The sequence below is a fragment of the Mobula birostris genome, chromosome 5 (genome assembly GCF_030028105.1).
Source record: "Mobula birostris isolate sMobBir1 chromosome 5, sMobBir1.hap1, whole genome shotgun sequence".
Taxonomy (NCBI): Eukaryota; Metazoa; Chordata; class Chondrichthyes; order Myliobatiformes; family Myliobatidae; genus Mobula; species Mobula birostris.
Window position 1 is genome coordinate 92,306,008 of NC_092374.1, and position 26,210 is coordinate 92,332,217.

The 26,210-nt window shown below is 49.4% G+C and overlaps 1 protein-coding gene across 1 annotated transcript; it reads right to left on the bottom strand.

Moving 5' to 3' along the window:
* Window positions 1-1,596: 1,596 nt before the first annotated feature.
* LOC140197881 (low density lipoprotein receptor adapter protein 1) lies at window positions 1,597-26,112 on the bottom strand. The gene is made up of 3 exons (XM_072258438.1): window positions 26,092-26,112; window positions 12,711-13,352; window positions 1,597-1,825 (listed from the first exon to the last, which is right to left on the bottom strand). Exons 2-3 carry the CDS (start codon window positions 13,288-13,290, stop codon window positions 1,620-1,622), a joined length of 786 nt encoding a protein of 261 aa, XP_072114539.1. The 5' UTR covers window positions 13,291-13,352; window positions 26,092-26,112; the 3' UTR covers window positions 1,597-1,619.
* Between the last annotated feature and the right edge of the window lie 98 nt (window positions 26,113-26,210).

Below are 26,210 nucleotides of genomic sequence, written 5' to 3' on the forward strand. Positions count from 1 at the left end.
CGAGGAGGGGGCACTGTGTGTGTGTGTGTGAACTGACAAGAGAGAACCGTGCTGAGGGAGAACATGGGTTCCTGGTGCCAAAAGCTAATTTTCATGGTATTTATTGCTGTGTCAATAAATTTGAACTTGAAAGAGTGAGAGTCCTAACAAAGGATCTCAGCCTGAAATGTCGAGTGTCCATTTCCTTCTATAAATTCTCCCTGACCTACTTGAGCTCCTCCACAGTTTAGTTCTTGAATTAAAAAATGTACTGGCAAGTAACATCCTACTGTCTGGAAAAGCCCGCAGCCTGACACCATCCAGGTTGCCGAATGATCAGAATTCTGCCACAACTTTACCTTCTCTCTACTGGGAATGGCAGGGTGCCTAAGACTTTTGCACAGTACTGCTTTTCTCAACGTGCAGCAGACAGCAAGTTTATAGATCTGCCAGGAGCACAGGATGTGGGGAATGGTGAGGGTGGATCGCCATGGGAGGGGCATGGGGCAGGTGGCAGAGGAGTTTCGGAGCAGGGAGCTGGCATGTGTGCAGACACACCCAGCTCTGAGACACCAGGCAAGGTCATTTGATTCCAAACAAATGGTTTATTGATCATTACAGAATGTCTCTCTGGTGCTTCCCGCTCCCTTCCCCTTTTCCCAACCATGTTTCCCCTCTCCCTGACCCCTTCTCACTCTCAGTCCACAATAGAAACTCTGATCAGAATCAGGTTTATCATCACTCACGTCATGAAATTTGATTTTTTTTTGCGGCAGCAGTACAAGGTGATATATAAAATTACTACAATACTGTGCAAATGTCTTAGGCACACTAGCTATACATGTGCCTAAGACTGTTGCACAGTACTGTATGTGACAAATAGAGCTAAGCTTTCATAATCTTTCAACATCTAAAAAACACACTAAGGATTGAAGCGATACAGGCCAATGGGAGTAGCTTAGACTCGTCTGCGTGATTTTGGCCAAAGGGCCTGTTTGTGTGCTGTTTGGCCCCAGGACTCAATTCCCCTGTCACGTCCTTCTCATCCTTCCCAGCAAGATCACTTATAGCACCCCGATTACATCCAGGCTGGGATCCATTCTGAGGTTGGGCAGTGCCAGTCACTGGGTACTATTGGCTCAGACAGTTGTGTATTTTTCAAAGGAGCCACTGCCACACATTGGAGCACAGAAGGTTTATTTGAAAACTGGGCTTTAAAAATCCCAGAGCTTAAAAACGTCTTGCAAGTACACTAAATCCTATATCTCAGACATCAGCGTGGAAGCCTCCTTAACCAGCTTGATCTCCTGTTCGAGACATTTGGGGTGTAGTGTAATGGTTTGCATAATGCTTTACAGCACCTGTGATCTGGGTTCAATTCCTGATACTGACTGTAATGAGTTTGTACGTTCTCCCCATGGCCAAGTGGGTTTCCTCTGGGTGCTCTGGTTTCCTCCCACAGTCCACAGATGCAGGGTTTATAGTTTATAAGCTGTGGGCATGCTATGTTGGTACTGGAATTGTACTGATATTTGCAGACATATCACAGCACATTTTCGGACTGTGTTGGTCATTGCCAGAAACAAATATTTCACTGTATGTTTCGATGTACATGTGTCAAATAAAGTTAATCTTTATTGTTAATCTTCTTGCTGCTCGTCCTCAACCAGTTCCTGCACCAGCGAGACAGCCGTCAGGTCCTCCAGGTCGCTGTAGCCCGTGTCCAGCCGCTCGGGAGCACGGAACGAGGTGGCCCTGCGCAGGAACTCCTGGTGCATCCTCTGCTCCACCTCCTCATCGCTGTCAAGTGCACGGTCTTCCTCCCCTTCTCCACACTGCGGACTCCCTGCCAAAGTGAGAGATCATGAGCATTTCCCGAGGTGGTCTCACTCATTCTGCATCTGCACATTGGCCCCTGCTCTGGGCCATTTCACTGTCTGCTCTGTTGCCTTTGGACTGGGGCAGATCAGGGGGAGTTACATACAGGGGTATGCAAAATTTTGGGCACCCCGGTCAAAATTTCTGTTACTATGAATAGTTAAATGAGTAGATAGAGGATGAACTGACCTCCAAAAGTCAAAGTTAAAGATGAAACATTCTTTTCAACATTTTAAACAAGATTAGTGTATTATTTTTGTTTTGTACAATTTTAGAGTGGAAAAAAGGAAAGGAGCACCACGCAAAAGTTTGGGCACCCCAAGAGATTTGAGCTCTCAGATAACTTTTACCTTGGTCTCAGACCTTAATTAGCTTGTCAGGGCTATGGCTTGTTCACGGTCATCATTAAGAAAGGCCAGGTGATGCAAATTTCAAAGCTTTATAAATACCCTGACTCCAACAAACAGCAGCCATGGGCTTCTCTAAGCAGCTGCCTAGCACTCTGGAAGGAAAAAGGAAATTGCCTTTTAAACTCACGGGAGAGCATAGGCCACCAGCTTTTTGCTGCTGATGTTCCTGTAGCAGGCAATTTCTTTTTTACGAGGTCAAGTTGCTCGCTCAACACTCAACCCAGCACAGATGGAAAGCGTGCCAGGGGAGCCAGCTGGATTCTAACTCGGGAGCCTTTGCTCCAAAGTTCGGCACTGATGCCACTACGCCACCAGCCGGCCCCTAGCACTCTGAAAATTAAAATAAATGATGCCCACAAAGCAGGAAAAGGCTATAGGATAGCAAAGCGTTTTCAGTTAACAGGAACGGTGGAGGTCAAGTTGAGGTCTGGAAGACCAAGAAAACTTTCCGAGAAAACTGCTCATAGGATTTCTAGAAAGGCAAATCGAAACTTCTGTTTGACTGCAAGAGACCTTCAGGAAGATTTAGCAGACTCTGGAGTGGTGATGCACTGTTCTTGTGGAAGAGTCATCAGAAGAAAACCTTTCCTGCGTCCTCATCACAAAATTCGGCGTCAGAAGTCCTGTGGACTGATGAAGTTAAAATAGAACTTTTTGGCCGCAATGAGCAAAGGTATGTTTGGAGAAAAAAAAAGGTGCAGAATTTCATGAAAAGAACCCCTCTCCAACTGTTAAGCACGGGGGTGGATCGATCATGCTTTGAGCTTGTGTTGCAGCCAGTGGCACAGGGAGCATTCACTGAAGAATGAATTCAATTAAATACCAGCAAATTCTGGAAGCAAACATCACACTGTCTGTAAAAAAGCCGAAGATGAAAAGAGGATGGCTTCTACAACAGGATAAAGAACCTAAACACACCTCAAATTCCACAATGGACTACCTCAAGAGCCGCAAGCTGAAGGTTTTGCCATGGCCCTCACAGTCCCCTGACCTAAACATCATCGAGAATCTGTGGATAGACCTCAAAAGAGCAGTGCATGCAAGACGGTCCAAGAATCTCACAGAACTAGAAGCCTTTTGCAAGGAAGAATGGGTAAAAATCCCCCAAACAAGAATTGAAGGACTGTCAGCTGGCTACAGAAAGCGTTTACAAGCTGTGATACTTGCCAAAGGGGTTGTTAATAAGTACTGAACATGCAGGGTGCCCAAACTTTTGCTTCCGGCCATTTTCCTTCTTTGTTATTTTAAAACTGTAAAAGATGGAAATGAAAAAGTAATCTTGCTTAAAATATTAAAGAAATGTGTCATCTTTAACTTCATGCTTTTCGGAAATCAGGCCATCTTTTACTCGTTCAGCTATTCACAGTAACAGAAATGTTGACCAGCGGTGTTCAAACTTTTGCACGCCACTGTATAGACGGGGCAGAATGGGGGGCGGGGTGTGGAGCCACATATAGATTGTGGCAGATCAGGGGGAGTTACACGTAGATGGCGGCACATCGGGGGGAGTTGCACGTAGACGGGGCCAGATCGGGGGGAGTTGCACGTAGACGGGGCCAGATCGGGGGGAGTTGCACGTAGACGGGGCCAGATCGGGGGGAGTTGCACGTAGACGGGGCCAGATCGGGGGGAGTTGCACGTAGACGGGGCCAGATCGGGGGGAGTTGCACGTAGACGGGGCCAGATCGGGGGGAGTTGCACGTAGACGGGGCCAGATCGGGGGGAGTTGCACGTAGACGGGGCCAGATCGGGGGGAGTTGCACGTAGACGGGGCCAGATCGGGGGGAGTTGCACGTAGACGGGGCCAGATCGGGGGGAGTTGCACGTAGACGGGGCCAGATCGGGGGGAGTTGCACGTAGACGGGGCCAGATCGGGGGGAGTTGCACGTAGACGGGGCCAGATCGGGGGGAGTTGCACGTAGACGGGGCCAGATCGGGGGGAGTTGCACGTAGACGGGGCCAGATCGGGGGGAGTTGCACGTAGACGGGGCCAGATCGGGGGGAGTTGCACGTAGACGGGGCCAGATCGGGGGGAGTTGCACGTAGACGGGGCCAGATCGGGGGGAGTTGCACGTAGACGGGGCCAGATCGGGGGGAGTTGCACGTAGACGGGGCCAGATCGGGGGGAGTTGCACGTAGACGGGGCCAGATCGGGGGGAGTTGCACGTAGACGGGGCCAGATCGGGGGGAGTTGCACGTAGACGGGGCCAGATCGGGGGGAGTTGCACGTAGACGGGGCCAGATCGGGGGGAGTTGCACGTAGACGGGGCCAGATCGGGGGGAGTTGCACGTAGACGGGGCCAGATCGGGGGGAGTTGCACGTAGACGGGGCCAGATCGGGGGGAGTTGCACGTAGACGGGGCCAGATCGGGGGGAGTTGCACGTAGACGGGGCCAGATCGGGGGGAGTTGCACGTAGACGGGGCCAGATCGGGGGGAGTTGCACGTAGACGGGGCCAGATCGGGGGGAGTTGCACGTAGACGGGGGCAGATCGGGGGGAGTTGCACGTAGACGGGGGCAGATCGGGGGGAGTTGCACGTAGTCAAGGGCAGATCGGGGGGAGTTGCACGTAGTCAAGGGCAGATCGGGGGGAGTTACACGTGTCCAAGATATCCTGAAGTGGGAGGGTGAGGAGCCAGAGGTCGTGGTACATTTCAGTACCAATGACGTAGGTAGGAAAAGGGAAGAGGTCCTGAAAGGAGAATATAGGGAGCTAGGAAGGGAGTTGAGAAAAAGGACCGCAAAGGTAGTAATCTCGGGATTACTGCCTGTGCCACGCGACAGTGAGAGTAGGAATGCAATGAGGTGGAGGAAAAATGCGTGGCTGAGGGATTGGAGCAGGAGGCAGGAATTCAAGTTTTTGGATCATTGGGACCTCTTTTGGCGCAGGCGTGACCTGTACAAAAAGGACGGGTTGCACTTGAATCCTAGGGGGACCAATATCCTGGCAGGGAGATTAGCAAGGGCTACTGAGGTGACTTTAAACTAGAATGGTTGGGGGGTGGGAATCAAATTGAAGAGGCTAGGCGAGAGGAGGTTAGTTCACAACATGGGGATGGGAACAAGTGCAGAGAGACGGAGGGGTGTAAAATGAGGGTAGAAGCAAAAAGTAGTAAGGTGAAAAGTAAAAGTGGCAGGCCAACAAATCCAGGGCAAGCATCAAAAAGGGCCACTTTTCAACGTAATTGTATAAGGGCTAAGACAGTTGTAAAAGAGCGCCTGAAGGCTTTGTGTGTCAATGCAAGGAGCATTCGTAACAAGGTGGATGAATTGAATGTGCAGATTGTTATTAATGATTATGATATAGTTGGGATCACAGAGACATGGCTCCAGGGTGACCAAGGATGGGAGCTCAACGTTCAGGGATATTCAATATTCAGGAGGGATAGACATGAAAGAAAAGGAGGTGGGGTGGTGTTGCTGGTTAAAGAGGAGATTAACGCAATAGAAAGGAAGGACATAAGCCGGGAGGATGTGGAATCGATATAGGTAGAGCTGCATAACACTAAGGGGCAGAAAACGCTGGTGGGAGTTGTGTACAGGCCACCTAACAGTAGTAGTGAGGTTGAGGATGGTATTAAACAGGAAATTAGAAATGTGTGCAATAAAGGAACAGCAGTTATAATGGGTGACTTCAATTTACATGTAGATTGGGTGAACCAAATTGGTAAAGGTGCTGAGGAAGAGGATTTCTTGGAATGTATGCGGGATGGTTTTTTGAACCAACATGTCGAGGAACCAACTAGAGAGCAGGCTATTCTAGACTGGGTATTGAGCAATGGGGAAGGGTTAATTAGCAATCTTGTCGTAAGAGGCCCCTTGGGTAAGAGTGACCATAATATGGTGGAGTTCTTCATTAAGATGGAGAGTGACAGAGTTAATTCAGAAACAAAGGTTCTGAACTTAAAGAGGGGTAACTTTGAAGGTATGAGACGTGAATTAGCTAAGATAGACTGGCAAATGACACTTAAAGGGTTGACAGTGGATATGCAATGGCAAGCATTTAAAGGTTGCATGGATGAACTACAACAATTGTTCATCCCAGTTTGGCAAAAGAATAAATCAAGGAAGGTAGTGCACCCGTGGCTGACAAGAGAAATTAGGGATAGTATCAATTCCAAAGAAGAAGCATACAAATTAGCCAGAAAAAGTGGCTCACCTGAGGACTGGGAGAAATTCAGAGTTCAGCAGAGGAGGACAAAGGGCTTAATTAGGAAGGGGAAAAAAGATTATGAGAGAAATTGGCAGGGAACATAAAAACTGACTGTAAAAGCTTTTATAGATATGTGAAAAGAAAAAGATTGGTTAAGACAAATGTAGGTCCCCTACAGACAGAAACAGGTGAATTGATTATGGGGAGCAAGGACATGGCAGACCAACTGAATAATTACTTTGGTTCTGTCTTCACTAAGGAGGACATAAATAATCTTCCGGAAATAGTAGGGGACAGAGGGTCCAGTGAGATGGAGGAACTGAGCGAAATACATGTTAGTTGGGAAGTGGTGTTAGGTCAATTGAAGGGATTAAAGGCAGATAAATCCCCAGGGCCAGATGGTCTGCATCCCAGAGTGCTTAAGGAAGTAGCCCAAGAAATAGTGGATGCATTAGTGATAATTTTTCAAAACTCGTTAGATTCTGGACTAGTTCCTGAGGATTGGAGGGTGGCTAATATAACCCCACTTTTTAAAAAAGCAGGGAGAGAGAAACCAGGGAATTATAGACTGGTTAGCCTAACATCGGTGGTGGGGAAACTGCTAGAGTCAGTTATCAAAGATGTGATAACAGCACATTTGGAAAGCGGTGAAATCATCGGACAAAGTCAGCATGGATTTGTGAAAGGAAAATCATGTCTGACGAATCTCATAGAATTTTTTGAGGATGTAACTATTAGAGTGGATAGGGGAGAACCAGTGGATGTGGTATAGTTGGATTTTCAAAAGCTTTTGACAAGGTCCCACACAGGAGATTAGTGTGCAAACTTAAAGCACTCGGTATTGGGGGTAAGGTATTGATGTGGATAGAGAATTGGTTGGCAGACAGGAAGCAAAGAGTGGGAATAAACGGGACCTTTTCAGAATGGCAGGCGGTGACTAGTGGGGTACCGCAAGGCTCAGTGCTGGGACCCCAGTTGTTTACAATATATATTAATGACTTGGATGAGGGAATTAAATGCAGCATCTCCAAGTTTGCGGATGACACGAAGCTGGGCAGCAGTGTTAGCTGTGAGGAGGATGCTAAGAGGATGCAGGGTGACTTGGATAGGTTGGGTGAGTGGGCAAATTCATGGCAGATGCAATTTAATGTGGATAAATGTGAAGTTATCCACTTTGGTGGCAAAAACAGGAAAACAGATTATTATCTGAATACGCAAACAACAGGAGTTCTGCAGATGCTGGAAATTCAAGCAACGCACATCAAAGTTGCTGGTGAACGCAGCAGGTCAGGCAGCATCTGTAGGAAGAGGTGCAGTCGACGTTTCAGGCCGAGACCCTTTGTCAGGACTAACTGAAGGAAGAGTGAGTAAGGGATTTGAAAGTTGGAGGGGGAGGGGGAGATCCAAAATGATGGGAGAAGACAGGAGGCGGAGGGATGGAGCCAAGAGCTGGACAGGTGATTGGCAAAAGGCATACGAGAGGATCATGAGACAGGAGGTTCGGGAAGAAAGACGGGGGGGGGGGAACCCAGAGGATGGGCAAGGGGTATATTCAGAGGGACAGAGGGAGAAAAAGGAGAGTGAGAGAAAGAATGTGTGTATAAAAGTAAGTAACAGATGGGGGAGGTGGGGCATTAGCGGAAGTTTGAGAAGTCGATGTTCATGCCATCAGGTTGGAGGCTACCCAGACGGAATATAAGGTGTTGTTCCTCCAACCTGAGTGTGGCTTCATCTTTACAGTAGAGGAGGCCATGGATAGACATGTCAGAATGGGAATGGGATGTGGAATTATAATGTGTAGCCACTGGGAGATCCTGCTTTCTCTGGCGGACAGAGCGTAGGTGTTCAGCAAAGCGGTCTCCCAGTCTGCGTCAGGTCTCACCAATATATAGAAGGCCGCATCGGGAGCACCGGACGCAGTATATCACCCCGCCGACTCACAGGTGAAATGTCACCTCACCTGGAAGGGCTATTTGGGGCCCTGAATGGTAGTAAGGGAGGAAGTGTAAGGCCATGTGTAGCACTTGTTCCGCTTACACGGATAAGTGCCAGGAGGGAGATCAGTGGGGAGGGATGGGGGGGGACGAATGGACAAGGGAGTCACGTAGGGAACAGTGGATCTCCCATCCACTGCTACCAACCTTATAGTTCTGACACCTCGCACTTCCCGTTTCTACCTCCTACCCAAGATCCACAAACCTGCTTGTCCTGGCTGACCTATTGTCTCAGCTTGCTCCTGCCCCACCGAACTCGTTTCTGCATACCTTGACACGATTTGATCCCCCCTTGTTCAATCCCTTCGTATGTTCGTGACACTTCTCACGCTCTTAAACTTTTCGATAATTTTAAGTTCCCTGGCCCCCACTGCTTTATTTTTACCATGGATGTCCAGTCCCTATATACTTCCATCCCCCATCAGGAAGGTCTCAAAGCTCTACGCTTCTTTTTGGATTCCAAACCTAATCAGTTCCCCTCTACCACCACTCTGCTCCATCTAGCGGAATTAGTCCTTACCTTAATAATTTCTCCTTTGGCTCCTCCCACTTCCTCCAAACTAAAGGTGTAGCTATGGGCGCCCGTATGGGTCCTAGCTATGCCTGCCATTTTGCTGGCTTTGTGGAACAATCTATGTTCCGTGCCTATTCTGGTATCTGTCCCCCACTTTTCCTTCGCTACATCGACGACTGCATTGGTGCTGCTTCCTGCACGCATGCAGAGCTCATTGACTTTATTACCTTTGCCTCCAACTTTCACCCTGCCCTCAAGTTTACCTGGTCCATTTCTGACACCTCCCTCCCCTTTCTAGATCATTCTGTCTCTGTCTCTGGAGACAGCTTATCTACTGATGTCTACTATAAGCCTACTGACTCTCACAGCTATCTGGACTATTCCTCTTCTCACCCTGTCTCTTGCAAAAACACCATCTCCTTCTCGCAATTCCTCCGTCTCCGCCGCATCTGCTCTCAGGATGAGGCTTTTCATTCTTGGGTGAGGGAGATGTCCTCCTTTTTTAAAGAAAGGGGCTTCCCTTCCTCCACTATCAACTCTGCTCTCAAACGCATCTCCCCCATTTCACGTACATCTGCTCTCACTCCATCCTCCCGCCACCCCACTAGGAATAGGGTGCCCCTGGTCCTCACCTACCACCCCACCAGCCTCTAGGTCCAACATATTATTCTCCGTAACTTCCACCACCTCCAACGGGATCCCACCACTAAGCACATCTTTCCCTCCCCGCCCCTCTGCTTTCCACAGGGATCGCTCCCTACACGACTCCCTTGTCCATTCATCCCCCGCATCCCTCCCCACTGATCTCCCTCCTGGCATTTATCCGTGTAAGTGGAACAAGTGCTACACATGCCCTTACACTTCCTCCCTTACCACCATTCAGGGCCCCAAACAGTCCTTCCAGGTGAGGCAACACTTCACCTGTGAGTCGGCTGGGGTGATATACTGCGTCCGTTGCTCCCGATGTGGCCTTCTATATATTGGTGAGACCCGACGCAGACTGGGAGACTGCTTTGCTGAACACCTACGCTCTGTCCGCCAGAGAAAGCAGGATCTCCCAGTGGCCACACATTTTAATTCCACATCCCATTCCCATTCTGACATGTCTATCCATGGCCTCCTCTACTGTAAAGATGAAGCCACACTCAGGTTGGAGGAACAACACCTTATATTCCATCTGGGTAGCCTCCAACCTGATGGCATGAACATTGACTTCTCTAACTTCCGCTAATGCCCCACCTCCCCCTCGTACCCCATCTGTTACTTACTTTTATACACACATTCTTTCTCTCACTCTCCTTTTTCTCCCTCTGTCCCTCTGAATATACCCCTTGCCCATCCTCTGGGTTATCCCCCCCCCCAACTTGTCTTTCTTCCCGGACCTCCTGTCTCATGATCCTCTCGTATCCCTTTTGCCAATCACCTGTCCAGCTCTTGGCTCCATCCCTCCCCCTCCTGTCTTCTCCTATCATTTTGGATCTCCCCCTCCCCCTCCAACTTTCAAATCTCTTACTCACTCTTCCTTCAGTCAGTCCTGACGAAGGGTCTCGGCCTGAAACGTCGACTGCACCTCTTCCTAGAGATGCTGCCTGGCCTGCTGCGTTCACCAGCAACTTTGATGTGTGTTGCTTATTATCTGAATGGTGGCCGATTAGGAAAAGGGGAGGTGCAACGAGACCTGGGTGTCATTATACACAAGTCATTGAAAGTGGGCATGCAGGTACAGCAGGCTGTGAAAAAGGCGAATGGTATGCTGGCATTCATAGCAAGAGGATTTGAGTACAGGAGCAGGGAGATACTACTGCAGTTGTACAAGGCCTTGGTGAGACCACACCTGGAGTATTGTGTGCAGTTTTGGTCCCCTAATCTGAGGAAAGACATCCTTGCCATAGAGGGAGTACAAAGAAGGTTCACCAGATTGATTCCTGGGATGGCAGGACTTTCATATGATGAAAGACTGGATCGACTAGGCTTATACTCGTTGGAATTTAGAAGATTGAGGGGGGATCTGATTGAAACGTATAAAATCCTAAAGGGATTGGACAGGCTAGATGCAGGAAGATTGTTCCCGATGTTGGGGAAGTCCAGAACGAGGGGTCACAGTTTGAGGATAAAGGGGAACCCTTTTCGGACCAAGATTGGTAAAAACTTCTTCACACAGAGAGTGGTGAATCTGTGGAATTCTCTGCCACAGGAAACAGTTGAGACCAGTTCATTGGCTATATTTAAGAGGGAGTTAGATATGGCCCTTGGGGCTAAAGGGATCAGGGGGTATGGGGGGGAAGGCTGGTACAGGGTTCTGAGTTGGATGATCAGCCATGATTGTACTGAATGGCCGTGCAGGCTCCAAGGGCCGAATGGCCTACTCCTGCACCTATTTTCTATGTTTCTAGACGGGGGCAGATTGGAGTGAGTTACACGTAGACGGGAGCAGATCGGGGGGGGGGGGAGTTACACGTAGACGGGAGCAGATCAGGGGGAGTTACACGTAGACGGCGGCAGATCGGGGACAGTTACATACAGACAGGGCAGTTCAGGGGGAGAGTTACATATAGACGGTGGCAGATCAGTGGAGCTACATATAGACGAGGGCAGATTGGGGGGATTACATATAAACTCATATCTACACTTCTTGATGCCTTATTAAAGCATCCCATATAATGGAAGACCCGAACCACTCCAATCATTCACTCTTTTCTCCTTGCCCATCAGGAAGATACAAAAACCCTAAAGTATGTAAACCCAGGCTCAGAGACAGCTTCTATTAACTATTTCTCTATTGCAAAGAGATGGGTCTTGACCTTACAATCTACCTCGTTATGATTTTGTACCCTATTGTCTCTCTGCAAGGCACTTCCCCTGAGCAGTTACACTTTATTCTGCGTTGTTGCACTGTGTAATGATATGATCTGTATGAACAGTGTGCTGTTCACTGTACATGTGACCATAATAAACCAATTCCAGTACATAGACCGGGTCAGATGGTGTTGGTATTGGTTTACCAGGTGAGTTCACCTTATCGTATCAGGGAAAGATTCAATGTCTCTGAGCCTGGTGCTATGTACTTTCAGGCTTTTATATCTCCTGTCTGATGGGAGGGAGGGGAACAGAGAACGTCTGGGGTGGGGTCCCCCATTATACTGGCAGTTTTACTGAGGCTGTGAGAAGCATGAACAGTGCACGGAGGGGAGGCTGGCTCCAGTGATGTGTCCACAACTGGCTGCCATTTCCCATGGTCACCTGCAGAGCCGGTGCATTCAGACAGGCTGGTAAAAATAGGTGAGGGTCAAATGGATTTCATCAGCCTCCTGAGGAAGCAGGGGCACTGGTGAGCTTTCTTGGTCGTGACACCAATGTGGATGGACCAGGACAGGCTGTTGGTGATGTTTACTCTCGGCATGTGTGACTCTCAATCCTTTCAACCTCTGCACTGTTGATATGTACAGGAGCACCTACACCACCCCTCCGAAGTCTGAGAGAGAGTCCTAGTGCGGAGGTCACATGGACCAATCCTGCCTCAAGTTACCTGTGAAGACGAAGTCTGAAGATAAAGGAGGAAAGGGGCTGAGGATTCACTCCTGAGGGGAGAGGTGGGGATAGAGAGATAGGAGGGAGAGAGGGGGTAAGAGGGAAGGGGTGAGTTTAGAAAGAGAGGGAGAGGAAAGAATAGTGGGGCTCCCAATGCTGGCCTGGCAAGAATGCAATTGTGTCCCATCCCCACGGGCGCCACCCGACCTGCCGAGCATTTGCAGGGTCTCCCCGCCGGCTTCCCTCTGACTCACCTGTGCCCAGGGCTGCGGTCCCTGGTTCAGGCTGGGCGCCCGGGGGGAGGGCTGGCAGCGGCGGAGGCGGCGGTTCCTCGCTGCAGGCAGCCCGCCACTGGCAGAAGGCTGCCTCGAAGACCTGCGCCAGGCAGACAGTGATGGCCCGCACCTTCTGCTCGCGGTTGCAGCGGAACACCCGGCACTGCAGCTGCTTCCTGTGCTTGCAGATGTAGAGGAAGACGGTGGGCTGCTGTCGGTCTGGGCCGCAGTAGGCCACGTCGTGCAGGTAGGTCTTGGTGAGCTGCCGCCCGCTAGCTATATCCTTCACCTCCAGGTAGCGTGGCCTGACCACTAGCATGTGGTCCTTGCAGGCCCGGCCCACCACCGCAGGGCCCGGTCCGGGCCCAACCAGCCTCTGCACCACCTCGGACGCCTGCTCCAACCCCAGCGAGTAGATCTGCTCCGTGCCGGCATAGTGCACCGTGAAGGCCGGGTCCCCGTGCGACAGGCTCCGTGCGCGGCCCCGCTGCAGCCTCTGGCGGAGGATGGCAGGGGAGTTCCTCAGGGTGTCGAGGAAAGGCAGGTTGCTGAGTGCCATGCTGTCTCTCCCCTCCCACCGAGGGACTCCCTGCTGCAGGCTACCTTCCCCCCAGCTTCTTCCTGGATCGAAGTGGAGAGGGAAAGGTCTGAGGTTAGTACAGGAATGGCGCTGTTCAGCCCATCCAGTCAATGCAAGCCACTCCCATAGGACCGTCCCATTTCTTCATTTCCCTTTTGAAGGCCAGTCTGCATGGCCCATCTCGCTCTCTCTCTTCCCACCCCTCCATCTCTCCCTCTCACCACGCGCGCTGCCCAACGTGGTGAGTATTTCCAGCATTTTCAGTCAGTTCTCCTCTCGGGAAGAACGGGCCTGTCTCTTCCCAGCCAACGCTGGAGGTGAGATCTCTTGTACCCGAATCTCCTCCCCTCCTCTCTGTAAGACTCCCCCCTCACCTCTCACTGAATCGTGGAGCCACACAGCAGGAAAACAAGCCTTTCAGCCTATTGTCCTTTGCTGACCATCACACCCATCCCCATCTCATTCTCCCTACTCCCCCACCCTCAGATTCTACCCCCACCTCCCCCCCACAGAGTCCTGAAGTAGGGTCTCCACCAGAACATCAGCTGTTTATTCAGTTCCGTGGATGCTGCCTGACATGCCGAATTCCTCCAGTATTTTGGTGTGTTGCTCAGGGGTAATTTACAGCAGCCAATTATCTCACTGACCCCACGTCAGACAAACTGACCTCAGACAATGAACCCAGGTCTCTGGCGTTGAGAAGCAGCGGCTCTACCTACTGTGTTAAGTGCAGTGACTGTAGTTGGTGACAATACTCCTGCTACAGGTTAACCAGCTCCAACATGTATTCCATGGGACAGGCCACTCAGCCCACAATATTGTGCCTATCTGCTGCCAACTTATACTAAATGTCCTCCTCCTCCTCCTGTGTACCAAAGTTCAAAGTACATTCATTATCAAATTATGTGTACATTATACAACCTTGAGATTCGTTTCCTTACACCACAAAACAATGAACCCCAGAAGAACCCATTAAAGAGAAAGACAGTCAAATAGCCAACGTACAGACAGATTTTAAAAAACAAATCATGCAGACGATAAAAGTTAGCAAGTAGCTTTCAGAGCGGAAGCGGGTCCACAGACACGAAGCCCGGAGCAGGCCACAGCCTCAGCTCAGTACCTAGCGGAGTAAATGCCACAGAGCGCCAAACAGAACTGGCACGACCCTCGCCTCTGGTCCTGACACCCTGCCTCTTCAATCCGTCTGGCCTAACATTTAAATCAACCAAGCCCCAGGTCGTTCCTCACTCTTAAGACCCGGGCCACGTCGCCTCGATACATTGCCTCCATATTCCTGCGTACATCTAAAAGCTTCTTAAGCTCCCTGCTTCCAGCAGCATCCATGCTTATCCATTCCAAACACCTACCACCCTCTACGTTTAAAAAAAAGCTTGTCTCTCTCCTTGTCCTTACCCACTCCTCCCCCAGCCTTAAGCATGTCCTCTGGTTTTTGGCCTTCTCACCCTCCCGGATGATTTAAATGTGCACGACGCAGAAAAATAACTCGCAGGAAGGTAAAGTGCAGAGATCACAAAGAAAGACAGATTTGGTGTTAGCCAGGCATAGACAGCCCTTTGGACAGAGACGGTCTTCGGCCAGGCTCTGTGACTAAGGCTGATCCCAGTGGAAGAAGATTTTTAATCCCAGAGTTCACACACAACAGCTCACCGCCTAATTAAACCCTAAATTATTAACTCACTTTCCACTAATTTGTAGAGGTTAATCTCTCCCTAGCAACTGTGTTACCAATGGAGATGGGCCCTGGGGTCAGTGCCATGGCAACAGGGAACTACCCACCCCCCCAGGGGTTTTATCTGGTGCACCGGGGAAGCTATCTTGTCTTCCAATGATGTTACCGTATTGGTGGCACACACAAAATGCTGGAGGAACTAAGCAGGTCGGGCAGCATCTCTGGAAAAGGATCAAGAGTTGACGATTTGGGTTCTGATGAAGGGCCTCAGCCCAGAATATTAACCCTTTATTTCTTTCCATGGATGTTGCCCAACCTGCTGAGTTCCTCCAGTATTTTGTGTGTGTTACTCTGGATTTCCAGCATATGCAGACTCTCGTGTTACCATCTCAGGAACTTTTTGTCTTGTCTGACTATTCCCAATTTGGAATTGGTTAATCATTGTACATGTCCCAAGATACATTGAAAATCTTGTGTTGTAGGCTGTTCATACAGATCAAATCATTACACAGAGTATTGAGGTAGAGCAAGGTAAAACAATAACAGGATTCAGAATGAAGTGTAACAGCTACAGAGAAAGTGCAATGCAGAGGTAAATGATAAAGGGCCAGATCATAACAGGGTGGATTGTGAGGCCAAGAGTCCATCTTATCATACAAGAGGTCCATTGAAGAGTCTGGTAACAGTGGGATGGAAGGTATCCCTGAGTATGGTGGTACGTGCTTTCAGGCTTTTGTAGGGGATGGCAGCAGGGAGAAGAAAGAATATCTAGGATGGGTGGGGTTAGAAACGCACACAGTAACAGCAGAGTGGTGGACTCTGCCCAATACATCCCTCCCCACCATCGGTCATACCTCCAGGACACACTGCCTCAGGGTGGCAGCATCCATCAACACAGATCCCCATCATCCGGGCCACGCCATCTTCTCACAGACACTATCGGGCAGGAGGTACAGAAGCCTGAAGTCCCACACCACCAGGTTCAGGAGCAGCTACTTCCCTTCAAGCATTCAGTTGTTGAACCAACTGGCACAACCCAAATCACCACCTCCGTACAGCAACACTTCGATCACTTCGCACTAGAACAGACTTTGTTTTCATTTTGTTCTGACTGAGTTCTTTTTAACATTTATGAATAACATTTATTTCATTTGGTTTTTTCTTGTGAATGCTGCTGATCAGATGTGACGATGCTACAAGTCATTCATTGCACCTGTGTACTGTTGCAGATGGCAAAAACCCGACTTTGAGATGAAACAAAGCAACCAGAGCTAAGGCGAGTGAGTGTTCAGTGCCATTGGTCTGCGTTTGAACGGTCTCCCTCTCCCCTCCCTCGTTGCTGCTGGAGTCAGGCAAGGTTTAATCGATGCAGGTTGAGGATTGCACTCTATAGTTCACGTTATGATGTGTTTCTGGGTTCTGGTCACTCCTCTTTTTAAATTTTGATCAGGGCACTGCTCTGCGGACAACAAGCGACACAGTGCTAAATTGAACTGGACTAAACTGAACATTCCTGGATTGTTTCAGGGACTCTGTGGTTTGATATTTAATATTCTGTGTGTCATTGGCTGGTTTGTTGCTGTTTGCGCGATTTGTTTTTGTGCATTAGGTGTTTGATGTTTTCTTTGAATGGGTTCCACGGTTTTGTGGCTGTCTGCAGGAAGTCGAACTTTGGCGTTGTATACTGCATGCATACTTCGATAATAACAAATATACTTTTGAATGATACAGTGGCACAGTAGGTCGAGCTGCCGCTTCACAAGAGCACCAGGCACCTAGGTTCATTCCGACGGGGGGTGTACGTGTGTAGAGTTTGTATGCTCCCCCACTACCACTCGCCCAGTGCTCCTACGTCCCAAGGGTATTACTTCCGGCTGTCATTTGCCCTTTGGTTTGAATAGGTGGCAGAAGAACAAAAGTGAATGGCATTCTGGGAGAGTACCGAGAGAATTTATCAGGATGCTGCCGGGTTTAATAGTTTAGGAATTATTCCTTGGAATGTAAAAGACTGAGAGGGAGATTTGATAGAGTTATACAAAGTTATGAGCAGTATTGATCGGGTAAATGCAAGCAGGCTTTTTCCACGGAAGCTAGGTGAGACTACAACTCGAGGTCAAGGTCAAGGGTGAAAGGTGAAATGCTTCAGGAGAATATGCAGGGGAACTTCGCTCAGAGAGGTGAGAGTGTGGAATGAGCTGCCAGCAGGAAAGGGGGGTGTGGGTTTGATTTCAACATTTAAGGGAAATTTGGATAGGTACCTAGCGTCACTTCATGTACATTTAATCAATCTATGTACAGTATATGAGCTATCTTATGTATTTGTATTTATTGTGTTTTTAAATTATTGCATTCTTTATCTTAGTCTGTTTTTTTTATGTACAGAATTGGATCCAGAGTCACAATTATTTCATTCTCCTTTACACTACCATACTGGAAATGACATTAAACCATTCTGAATCTTGAGTGGGTTTGGAGGGCTAGGAAATGGGTGTGGGTTGATGGAACTAGGCAGATTTATTTATTTTTATTGAGATACACCACAGAAAGGACCTTCCAGCCTTTCAAGCCATACCACCCAGTAATCACCCGACGTAACCTTAGCCTAATCATGAGACAATCTACAAAGACCAACTGCCTTACCAACCGGTACGTCTTTGGACTGTGGGGGGAAACCAGAGCACCCGGAGGAAACCCACGCGGTCACGAGAGAACAGACAAACTCTTCTCAGGCAGTGACGGGAATTGAACCTGGGTCACCTGCACTGTAAAGCGTTGTGCTAACCACTACGTCACTGTGCCGCCCCAATTCAGCACAGACTAGATGGGCTGAAGGGCCTGATTCTGAGATCTATGTTTAGGGGAGAATAAGTTGTGAGGAGAGTGGGGCTGAAGGAAATGATCTGCTGGGAGCTAGAACAGACCCATAGATCTAATTATCTCGGTCTCAAATCAGTAGGTAGAATAGAGACACTCCCTCACTTCTGTCTGCCACTGTACGAACAACTAACTAGTATCAGCCTGTTGTATTATGAGAGATCTCAAGATAAGATCAAACAAAATATAAACATACATTGTGTTAAAGAGTAAAACTCCTTCCTATGTCACCACTCCACATGTTGCATCCAGTCTGCCCCAGTGGCAAGTTCCAGATTTGAAATTAGGAATCGGCTGACCTGCTAAAGAATATGTGTGTGTTTAAACAAAAAAAAGCAGAGGGTGGTGAATCTGTAGAATTCACTGCCACAGACAGCTGAGGTGATAATGTCATTGGGTATATTTAAAATGGAGGTTGATAGTTTCTTAATTCATCAGGGTGTCAAAGATTACGGGGAGAAGGCAGGAGAATGGGGTTGAGAGGGATAATAAATCAGCTATGATGGAATGACACAGCAGACTCAATGGGCCGAATGGCCTGACTGCTCCTATGTCTTATGGTCTTATTCTTTGACTGAGTTTGGGTGAGACTAGAACTAGAAGTCATGGGCTAAGGGCAAAAGGTGAAATGTTTAAGGGGAACTTCTTCACTCAGACAGTGTTGAGTGTGTAGAACAAGCTGCCAGTGGAATTGGTGGATACAATTTTGATTTCAATGTTTGAGAGAAGTTTTAGGTAGGTACGTGGATGAGGGGTATGGGGGGCTATGGTTGGGGTGCAGGGTGAGAGGGGTAACAAATTGGCCATGATTGAATGGCAGAGCAGATTTGATAGACCAAATGGTCACACACAAAATACTGGAGGGACTCTGCAGGTTCCCCACTTCCCCACTGATAAAATCATGGCTGTTTTTGACCTCAGGATGTTCCTTCCTATTCGTCTCAGAATCCTCCCCGCACCAACTTGTCTCCACATCTTCAAAGTAAAGAACTTCAAAGGTTCTTGTCCCTCTGGAGAAGAAATTCCACCTGCAGGAACCTCTAATTTTTCAGTTATTGGGTTAAGGAAAGATTTAAGGATGAAGACATTCACAGAATAGCTCACTAGCCATGAGACTAAAACGTTTGCCGAGATCAATTCAGTCAACCTCACCCAGTCTGAACATGGGCATGATTTCAAACCCCAGCAGCATGGTGCACTCTAAATTGCCTTCGACGCACACCAAGTGCTGGAGGAACTCAACGGGTCAGGCAGGTGAGTGGGTGAGCGAGGGGGATGCAGTAAGAAGCTGGCAGGTGAGTGGGTGAGCGAGGGGGATGCAGTAAGACACTGGCAGGTGAGTGGGTGAGCGAGGGGGATGCAGTAAGACGCTGGCAGGTGAGTGGGTGAGCGAGGGGGATGCAGTAAGAAGCTGGCAGGTGAGTGGGTGAGCGAGGGGGATGCAGTAAGACACTGGCAGGTGAGTGGGTGAGCGAGGGGGATGCAGTAAGAAGCTGGCAGGTGAGTGGGTGAGCGAGGGGGATGCAGTAAGAAGCTGGCAGGTGAGTGGGTGAGCGAGGGGGATGCAGTAAGAAGCTGGCAGGTGAGTGGGTGAGCGAGGGGGATACAGTAAGAAGCTGGCAGGTGAGTGGGTGAGCGAGGGGGATGCAGTAAGAAGCTGGCAGGTGAGTGGGTGAGCGAGGGGGATGCAGTAAGAAGCTGGCAGGTGAGTGGGTGAGCGAGGGGGATGCAGTAAGAAGCTGGCAGGTGAGTGGGTGAGCGAGGGGCATGCAGTAAGACGCTGGCAGGTGAGTGGGTGAGCGAGGGGGATGCAGTAAGACGCTGGCAGGTGAGTGGGTGAGCGAGGGGGATGCAGTAAGAAGCTGGCAGGTGAGTGGGTGAGCGAGGGGGATGCAGTAAGACACTGGCAGGTGAGTGGGTGAGTGAGGGGGATGCAGTAAGACACTGGCAGGTGAGTGGGTGAGCGAGGGGGATACAGTAAGAAGCTGGCAGGTGAGTGGGTGAGCGAGGGGGATGCAGTAAGACACTGGCAGGTGAGTGGGTGAGCGAGGGGGATACAGTAAGAAGCTGGCAGGTGAGTGGGTGAGCGAGGGGGATGCAGTAAGACACTGGCAGGTGAGTGGGTGAGCGAGGGGGATGCAGTAAGACACTGGCAGGTGAGTGGGTGAGCGAGGGGGATACAGTAAGAAGCTGGCAGGTGAGTGGGTGAGCGAGGGGGATGCAGTAAGACACTGGCAGGTGAGTGGGTGAGCGAGGGGGATACAGTAAGAAGCTGGCAGGTGAGTGGGTGAGCGAGGGGGATGCAGTAAGAAGCTGGCAGGTGAGTGGGTGAGCGAGGGGGATGCAGTAAGACGCTGGCAGGTGAGTGGGTGAGTGAGGGGGATGCAGTAAGACACTGGCAGGTGAGTGGGTGAGCGAGGGGGATACAGTAAGAAGCTGGCAGGTGAGTGGGTGAGCGAGGGGGATACAGTAAGACGCTGGCAGGTGAGTGGGTGAGCGAGGGGGATGCAGTACGACACTGGCAGGTGAGTGGGTGAGCGAGGGGGATGCAGTACGACACTGGCAGGTGAGTGGGTGAGCGAGGGGGATACAGTAAGAAGCTGGCAGGTGAGTGGGTGAGCGAGGGGGATGCAGTAAGAAGCTGGCAGGTGAGTGGGTGAGCGAGGGGGATACAGTAAGAAGCTGGCAGGTGAGCGGGTGAGCGAGGGGGATGCAGTAAGACACTGGCAGGTGAGTGGGTGAGCGAGGGGGATGCAGTAAGACACTGGCAGGTGAGTGGGTGAGCGAGGGGGATGCAGTAAGAAGCTGGCAGGTGAGTGGGTGAGCGAGGGGGATACAGTAAGAAGCTGGCAGGTGATAGGTGGAAGAGGCAAAGGGCTGAAGGAGGAAGAATCTGGTAGAAGAAGGGACTAGACCAGTAACATTGACTGTTTATTTCCCTTCATAGATGCTGCCTGACCTGCTGTGTTTTAATTTTATTGAGATACAGCATAGGTGAGCCACACCACCCCGCAGTCCCCTGGGATTTAATCCTAGCCTAATCACGGGACAACTTACAATGAACAATTCACCTACCGACTGGTATGTCTTTGGACTATGGGAGGAAACCGGAGCACCCGGAGGAAACCCACATGGTCAACAGGGAGAACGTACAAACTCCTTACAGGCAGAAGCACTGGTACTGTAAAGCGTTATGCTAACGTGCCACACTATTTTCCATTCTGTGAGTGTGGCTCATGCTAGGCTTATTTGCCTGTATCGTGCCATCATTTTCTTATGCCTTGCTATCCACGTACCTGGCCAAGTGCCTTTTAAACGTTGTAACACTTCACAGCACCAGCGATCGGGGTTCAATTCTCACCGCTGCCCGTAAGGAGTTTGTTTGTTCTCCCTGTGACCGCGTGGGTTTCCTCCGACAGTCCAAAAATGTATACGTTAGGGCTCCTGACACACTAAAAGCATGGCGACACTTGCCGGCTGCCCTGCACAATTCTTGTTGATTGGCTTTGACGCAGACTACACACTTCACTGTATATTTTGAGGTACATGTGACAAATAAAGGCAGTCTTCTGAAAATCTTCATTACCAGTGGAAGCTGGCCGGCTAAGGATATGTGACAGGGGAGACCCAGGGGTATAAAGTAGTGACTGGAATAGGAAGGGTCCTTCACACCACACCCCACCATCCGACAGAGCAGGATGTGATGAAGGATTTAAGGGGGTTTGTGAGGCTTAAGTGGAAGGGAGGGGTCCCCACCCCCACCCAGACCTGAAGAAGGGTCTCAACCCGAAACGTCGGCTGTTCGTTCTTTCCCATGGATGCTGCCTGACCTGCTGAGTTCCTCCACAATTCTGCGCACAACCTGAATGAGGTGACGGTGGGACTGAGCTCTGCTGCAGACGACCATGGTCAAGCCAGTCTGAGCAGCCCAGGTTCTGCGCAGGATGGGGTGGGGAAGATCAGGAAAGGGAATTGCCAACGTGGAGTGCTGGGGACATCTGGTTTGTTTCTGTGCCCGAGGGCTATCAGCAGATTAATTTGCAGATTGTTCTCTCAGGTACAGCAATTAGCTGTCAGCTCTGATGATTTGTTTAAACCAATGTTGGTTTAATGTGAATTAGCAGTGATCAGGAACAGCCTGAGGAAAATAGCTGTGGTTTGTGCTTCCAGCAGATTTGCTCCCTCTGCACTGACAGCATAACGCTCCCTTGCTCCCGCCTTTCCATGGCACTCCCCCCACCCCAAAGCGTGGCGCTCCCTCCTCACCGCTACTCCCAGAGCACAGCATTCCCTCATCACCACCCATTTGCTGCTTGGCACTCCCTCCTCACCGCCCCTCCAACAATGAGAAACTCCCTCACCGCCCTTCCCACAGTGTGGAGCTCCCTCACCGCCCCTCCCACAGAATGGAGCTCCCTCACCGCCCCTCCCACAGCGTGGAGCTCTCTCACCGCCCCTCCCACAGCGTGGAGCTCCCTCACCGCCCCTCCCACAGAGCAGTGCTCCTTCCTCACAGCCCGTCCCACAGTTCTCCCACCTCACCATCCCAGAGGTAATATTCGAGATCTCAGTCTATGTCTAGTAGGTAAGATGGCTGGGTCATAGTTACAGAGAGTCAGTCCAGTCTGGGTTGTTTATAATCTGGAACAATTTCCAGTCTGCTTGAGGAACACTGGCTCTGCATGTGGGTGTTAGAGAGGGTGCAGAAGAGGTTGACCAGGATGCTGCCTAGATTAGAGGGCACGTGCTATAAGGAGAGGTTGGACAAACTCGAGCTGTTTTTTTCCTGGAGGCTGAGGGGAGACCTGATAGAGGTTTATACGGTTATGAGAGGCATTGATAGATATCTTCTTCCTCAGATTAAAATGTCTGATACTAGAAGACTTGAGGTGGAGACTAAGATATAAGAGTAGAAATAGGCCATTTGGCCCATCGATTCTTCTGCACCATTTCGTCATTGCTGATCCATTTTCCACTCAACCTCATCCTCCAGGCTTCCCCCCATAATCTTTCACACCTTGGCTAATCAAGAATCTATCAATCTCCACCTTAAAAACACCCAATTACCTGGCCTCCACAGGTGCCAGTGGCAACAAATTCCACAGATTCACCACCACCTGTTTAAAGAAATTTTTACTCATCTCCATTCTAAAGAGACTGCCCTCTATTCTAGAGCTATGCCTTATGGTCCCCACAGGAAACATCCTCTTCACATGCACTCTATCAAAGCTTTTCAACCTTCAACAGGTTTCCATGAGATCCCCCTCATTCTCCTGAACCCCAGTGAGTACAGGCCCAGAGCCAGCAAATGCTCCTCAAAGATCAGCATTTCATTCCCATATTGCTTAAAGGGGGGGACAGGGAAATGTAGGGAGAGAGGAGTGAGGAGAGTGAGCGGGGGAGGGAGGGAGTGAGGGAATGAAATACAGAGAGGGACAGAGATGAGAGGGGTTTCAGTTTGGAGACAGGTGAGTGGAGGGGAGAAATAGAGACAGGGAAAGGAGAGAGGAAAATACAGATAGGGAAAGGAGAGGAGGAGGGGGAAAATGCCGAGACCGAGAAGGGGGGAGAGGAGAGAGGGAGGGAATTACAAATGGAGAGACGGGGAGGGAAGATAGAGAGGGAGGAGAGAAATACAGGGAGAGAGAGAGCACGAGCGTGTGTGTGAGGGGGATAAGAGAGATGAAAAATATAGGGAGAGAGGGGGAGAAACAAAAATCCAGGAGGAGAAATAAGGGGAGAGGGAGGGAGAAAATAAATAAAGGAGAGTATACAGTTTCGTGAGCTAATCCCACCACATCTCTTCATCCAGCCCATCCCACTGAACCACCCAATCCACTGGACCTCCTTCGCACACCCCCTGCATTTCAGCAATTATAAACCCAAGAGGGACAGAGACATTGATTGATTGTTCCAGATCCCTCTCGGACAGTGTTCCCGACTCCACTCAAAAACACAGCACCAGCCCAGTGCAACCCTGTTGCCCACCACTGGTTGACTGTGTAGCCTCACCCTTCCTCCTTCCCCACCTTTTCATTTTCTTTTTCTCTTCCTTTCCTTCTCTGTAAATTACTCCCTCACCTTCCCTCACTCACTCTTCCTGTTATTCTCCCTTTCTCTGGAGTTCTGCCTCTCACACTTCCCATCTCTCCTTGTGTACTTCACTCTCTGTATTTCTCCCTCTCCCTGCGTTTCACTGTTTTTCTCCCCCTCCCAACCCTCTCTCTCTCTCTGCATATTTTTATATATTTTTCCTCTTCCTGTATGTTTCCCTCTCCTCAATACGGTGGTGCTAGAAACTTTGTGAACCCGTAAAAAATAAATACTTGCTCATTTATTTATTGAGAAAAATGATTCAATGCTACATGTCTTTGTTGGAAAAAGTATGTGAACCTTTGCTTCTAGTAACCAGTGTGGCCCCCTGTACAGCAATAACTTCAACCGAACGTTTCCAGTTGATCAGTCCTGCACATCGGCTTGGAGGAAGTTCAGGCCATTCCTCCTTATAAAACTGCTTCAACTTTGGGATGTTGCTGGGCTTGTTTGCATGAATTGCTTGCTTCAAGTATTTCCATAATATTTCTATAGGATTATGGTCAGGACTTTGACTCGGCAATTCAAAACACAAATCTTTTTTTTTTAAACCATTCTGCTGTTGATTTACTCCTGTCTTTCAGATCGTTGTCTTGTAGCATTATCCAACTTCTGTTAAGCTTCAGGTGATGGACTGCTACTCTGACATTCTCCTGTAAAGTAGCTTGATACAATTTTGAATTCATTGTTCCCTCACCGACTGCAAGCTGTCCAGGCCCAGAGGCAGCAAAGCAGCCCCAAACCATGATGCTCCTTCCACCACACTTCACAGTTAGGATGAGGTTTTGCTGTTGTGCTGTAACCTCCTTCCTCCAGACAAACCAGTGTGCATTTCTGCCCAAAATGTTCAACTTTTGTCTCAAATGTCCACAGAACATGGTCTCAGAAGCATTGTAGACCATCCAGGTGGTCTTTTGCAGACTTGAGATGTACAACAACGTTCTCATTTCGGAGAGCAATAGATTCTTCCATGAACACCATTCTTGTTCAGTGTTTTTCTTACAGTGAACACACGAACAGAGACTTTATCAAGTTCTAGAGATTTCTGCTGGTCCTTTGCTGCTACCCTTGGGTTCGTTCCTCCTTCAGCATTGCACGTTGTGCTCTTAGTGTGATCTTGCCAGGATGCTCACTCCTAGGGAGAGTAGCAACAGTACTGAGTTTTCTCCAGCTGGAGATAATTTCTCTTACTGTGGACTGATGAACAGTCTGGTATTTAGAAATGCTTTTGTAGCCTTTTCCAGTTTCATGCACCTCTACAATTCTTCTTCTAAGGTCTTCTGAAAGTTTGTTTTGATCGAGGCACAGTGCACATAGATAGATCTTTCTTGAGAAGAGTAGGCTCTGTCAGTAACCTAACTTTGTCTGTCAAAGTTTTTTACATAAGGGCAGGGCATCTCTGCAACCCGCACCTCAATCTCATCTCATTGACTGGAACCACCTGACTTTTGTAGAAGGGATTGCCCAGAGGTTCACATACTTTTTCCAACAAAGACATGTAATATTGGATCAATTTCCTCAATAAATAAATGAACAAGTATAATGTTTTTGTGGTACTTATTTAATTGGGCTCTCCTTACGTAGTTTTAGGACTTACATGAAGATACGATCACATTTTAGATATTTATGCAGAAACAGAAAATTCATTGGGGTTCATAAACTTTCTAGCACCACTATGTGTCTGTCTGTCTGTCTGTCTCTCTCTCTCCCTCTCTTCCCTCCCCCTTCCCCCTTTCCTACCCCTGTCCTGCCCCCTCCCTCTCTACCTCTTCCCACTCTCATTTTCTTTTTCTGTTCCTGTCCTTCACCCTCTCCTCCATAAATCACTTACTTATCTTCCCTCTCACTCTTCCTGTTATTCTTCCTTTGTTTGTTCCTCTCTCCCGCTCCCTCTCTATTCCTCTCCCCCCTCCTCCTCTGGCACACCTCCAGACCTGCCTGTGTTGCCCTACAGCACAAGGTGAAGATAACAACCCGGCTCCATTCTGTGCGAGGAAAAACAACCCGTATCAGACTGCACCTGAAGTTACACAAACAGGTCCGTGTGGACGAGGGGGGAGGGGAGGGGGAAGAGGGGGTAAGTGGAGGGGAGAGTTGATAAAACAGTTCGGAGGGGCAGTTACCGTAGGCTTCGGGAGTTCTCACGATGTCTCACGTGTGGTCACGGCGACAAGACCTTCCCAGGTGTGGGGTGGGGATCCTCCCGGGACAGCCCCTCCCTCCAGAAGGTCAGACGTTGATG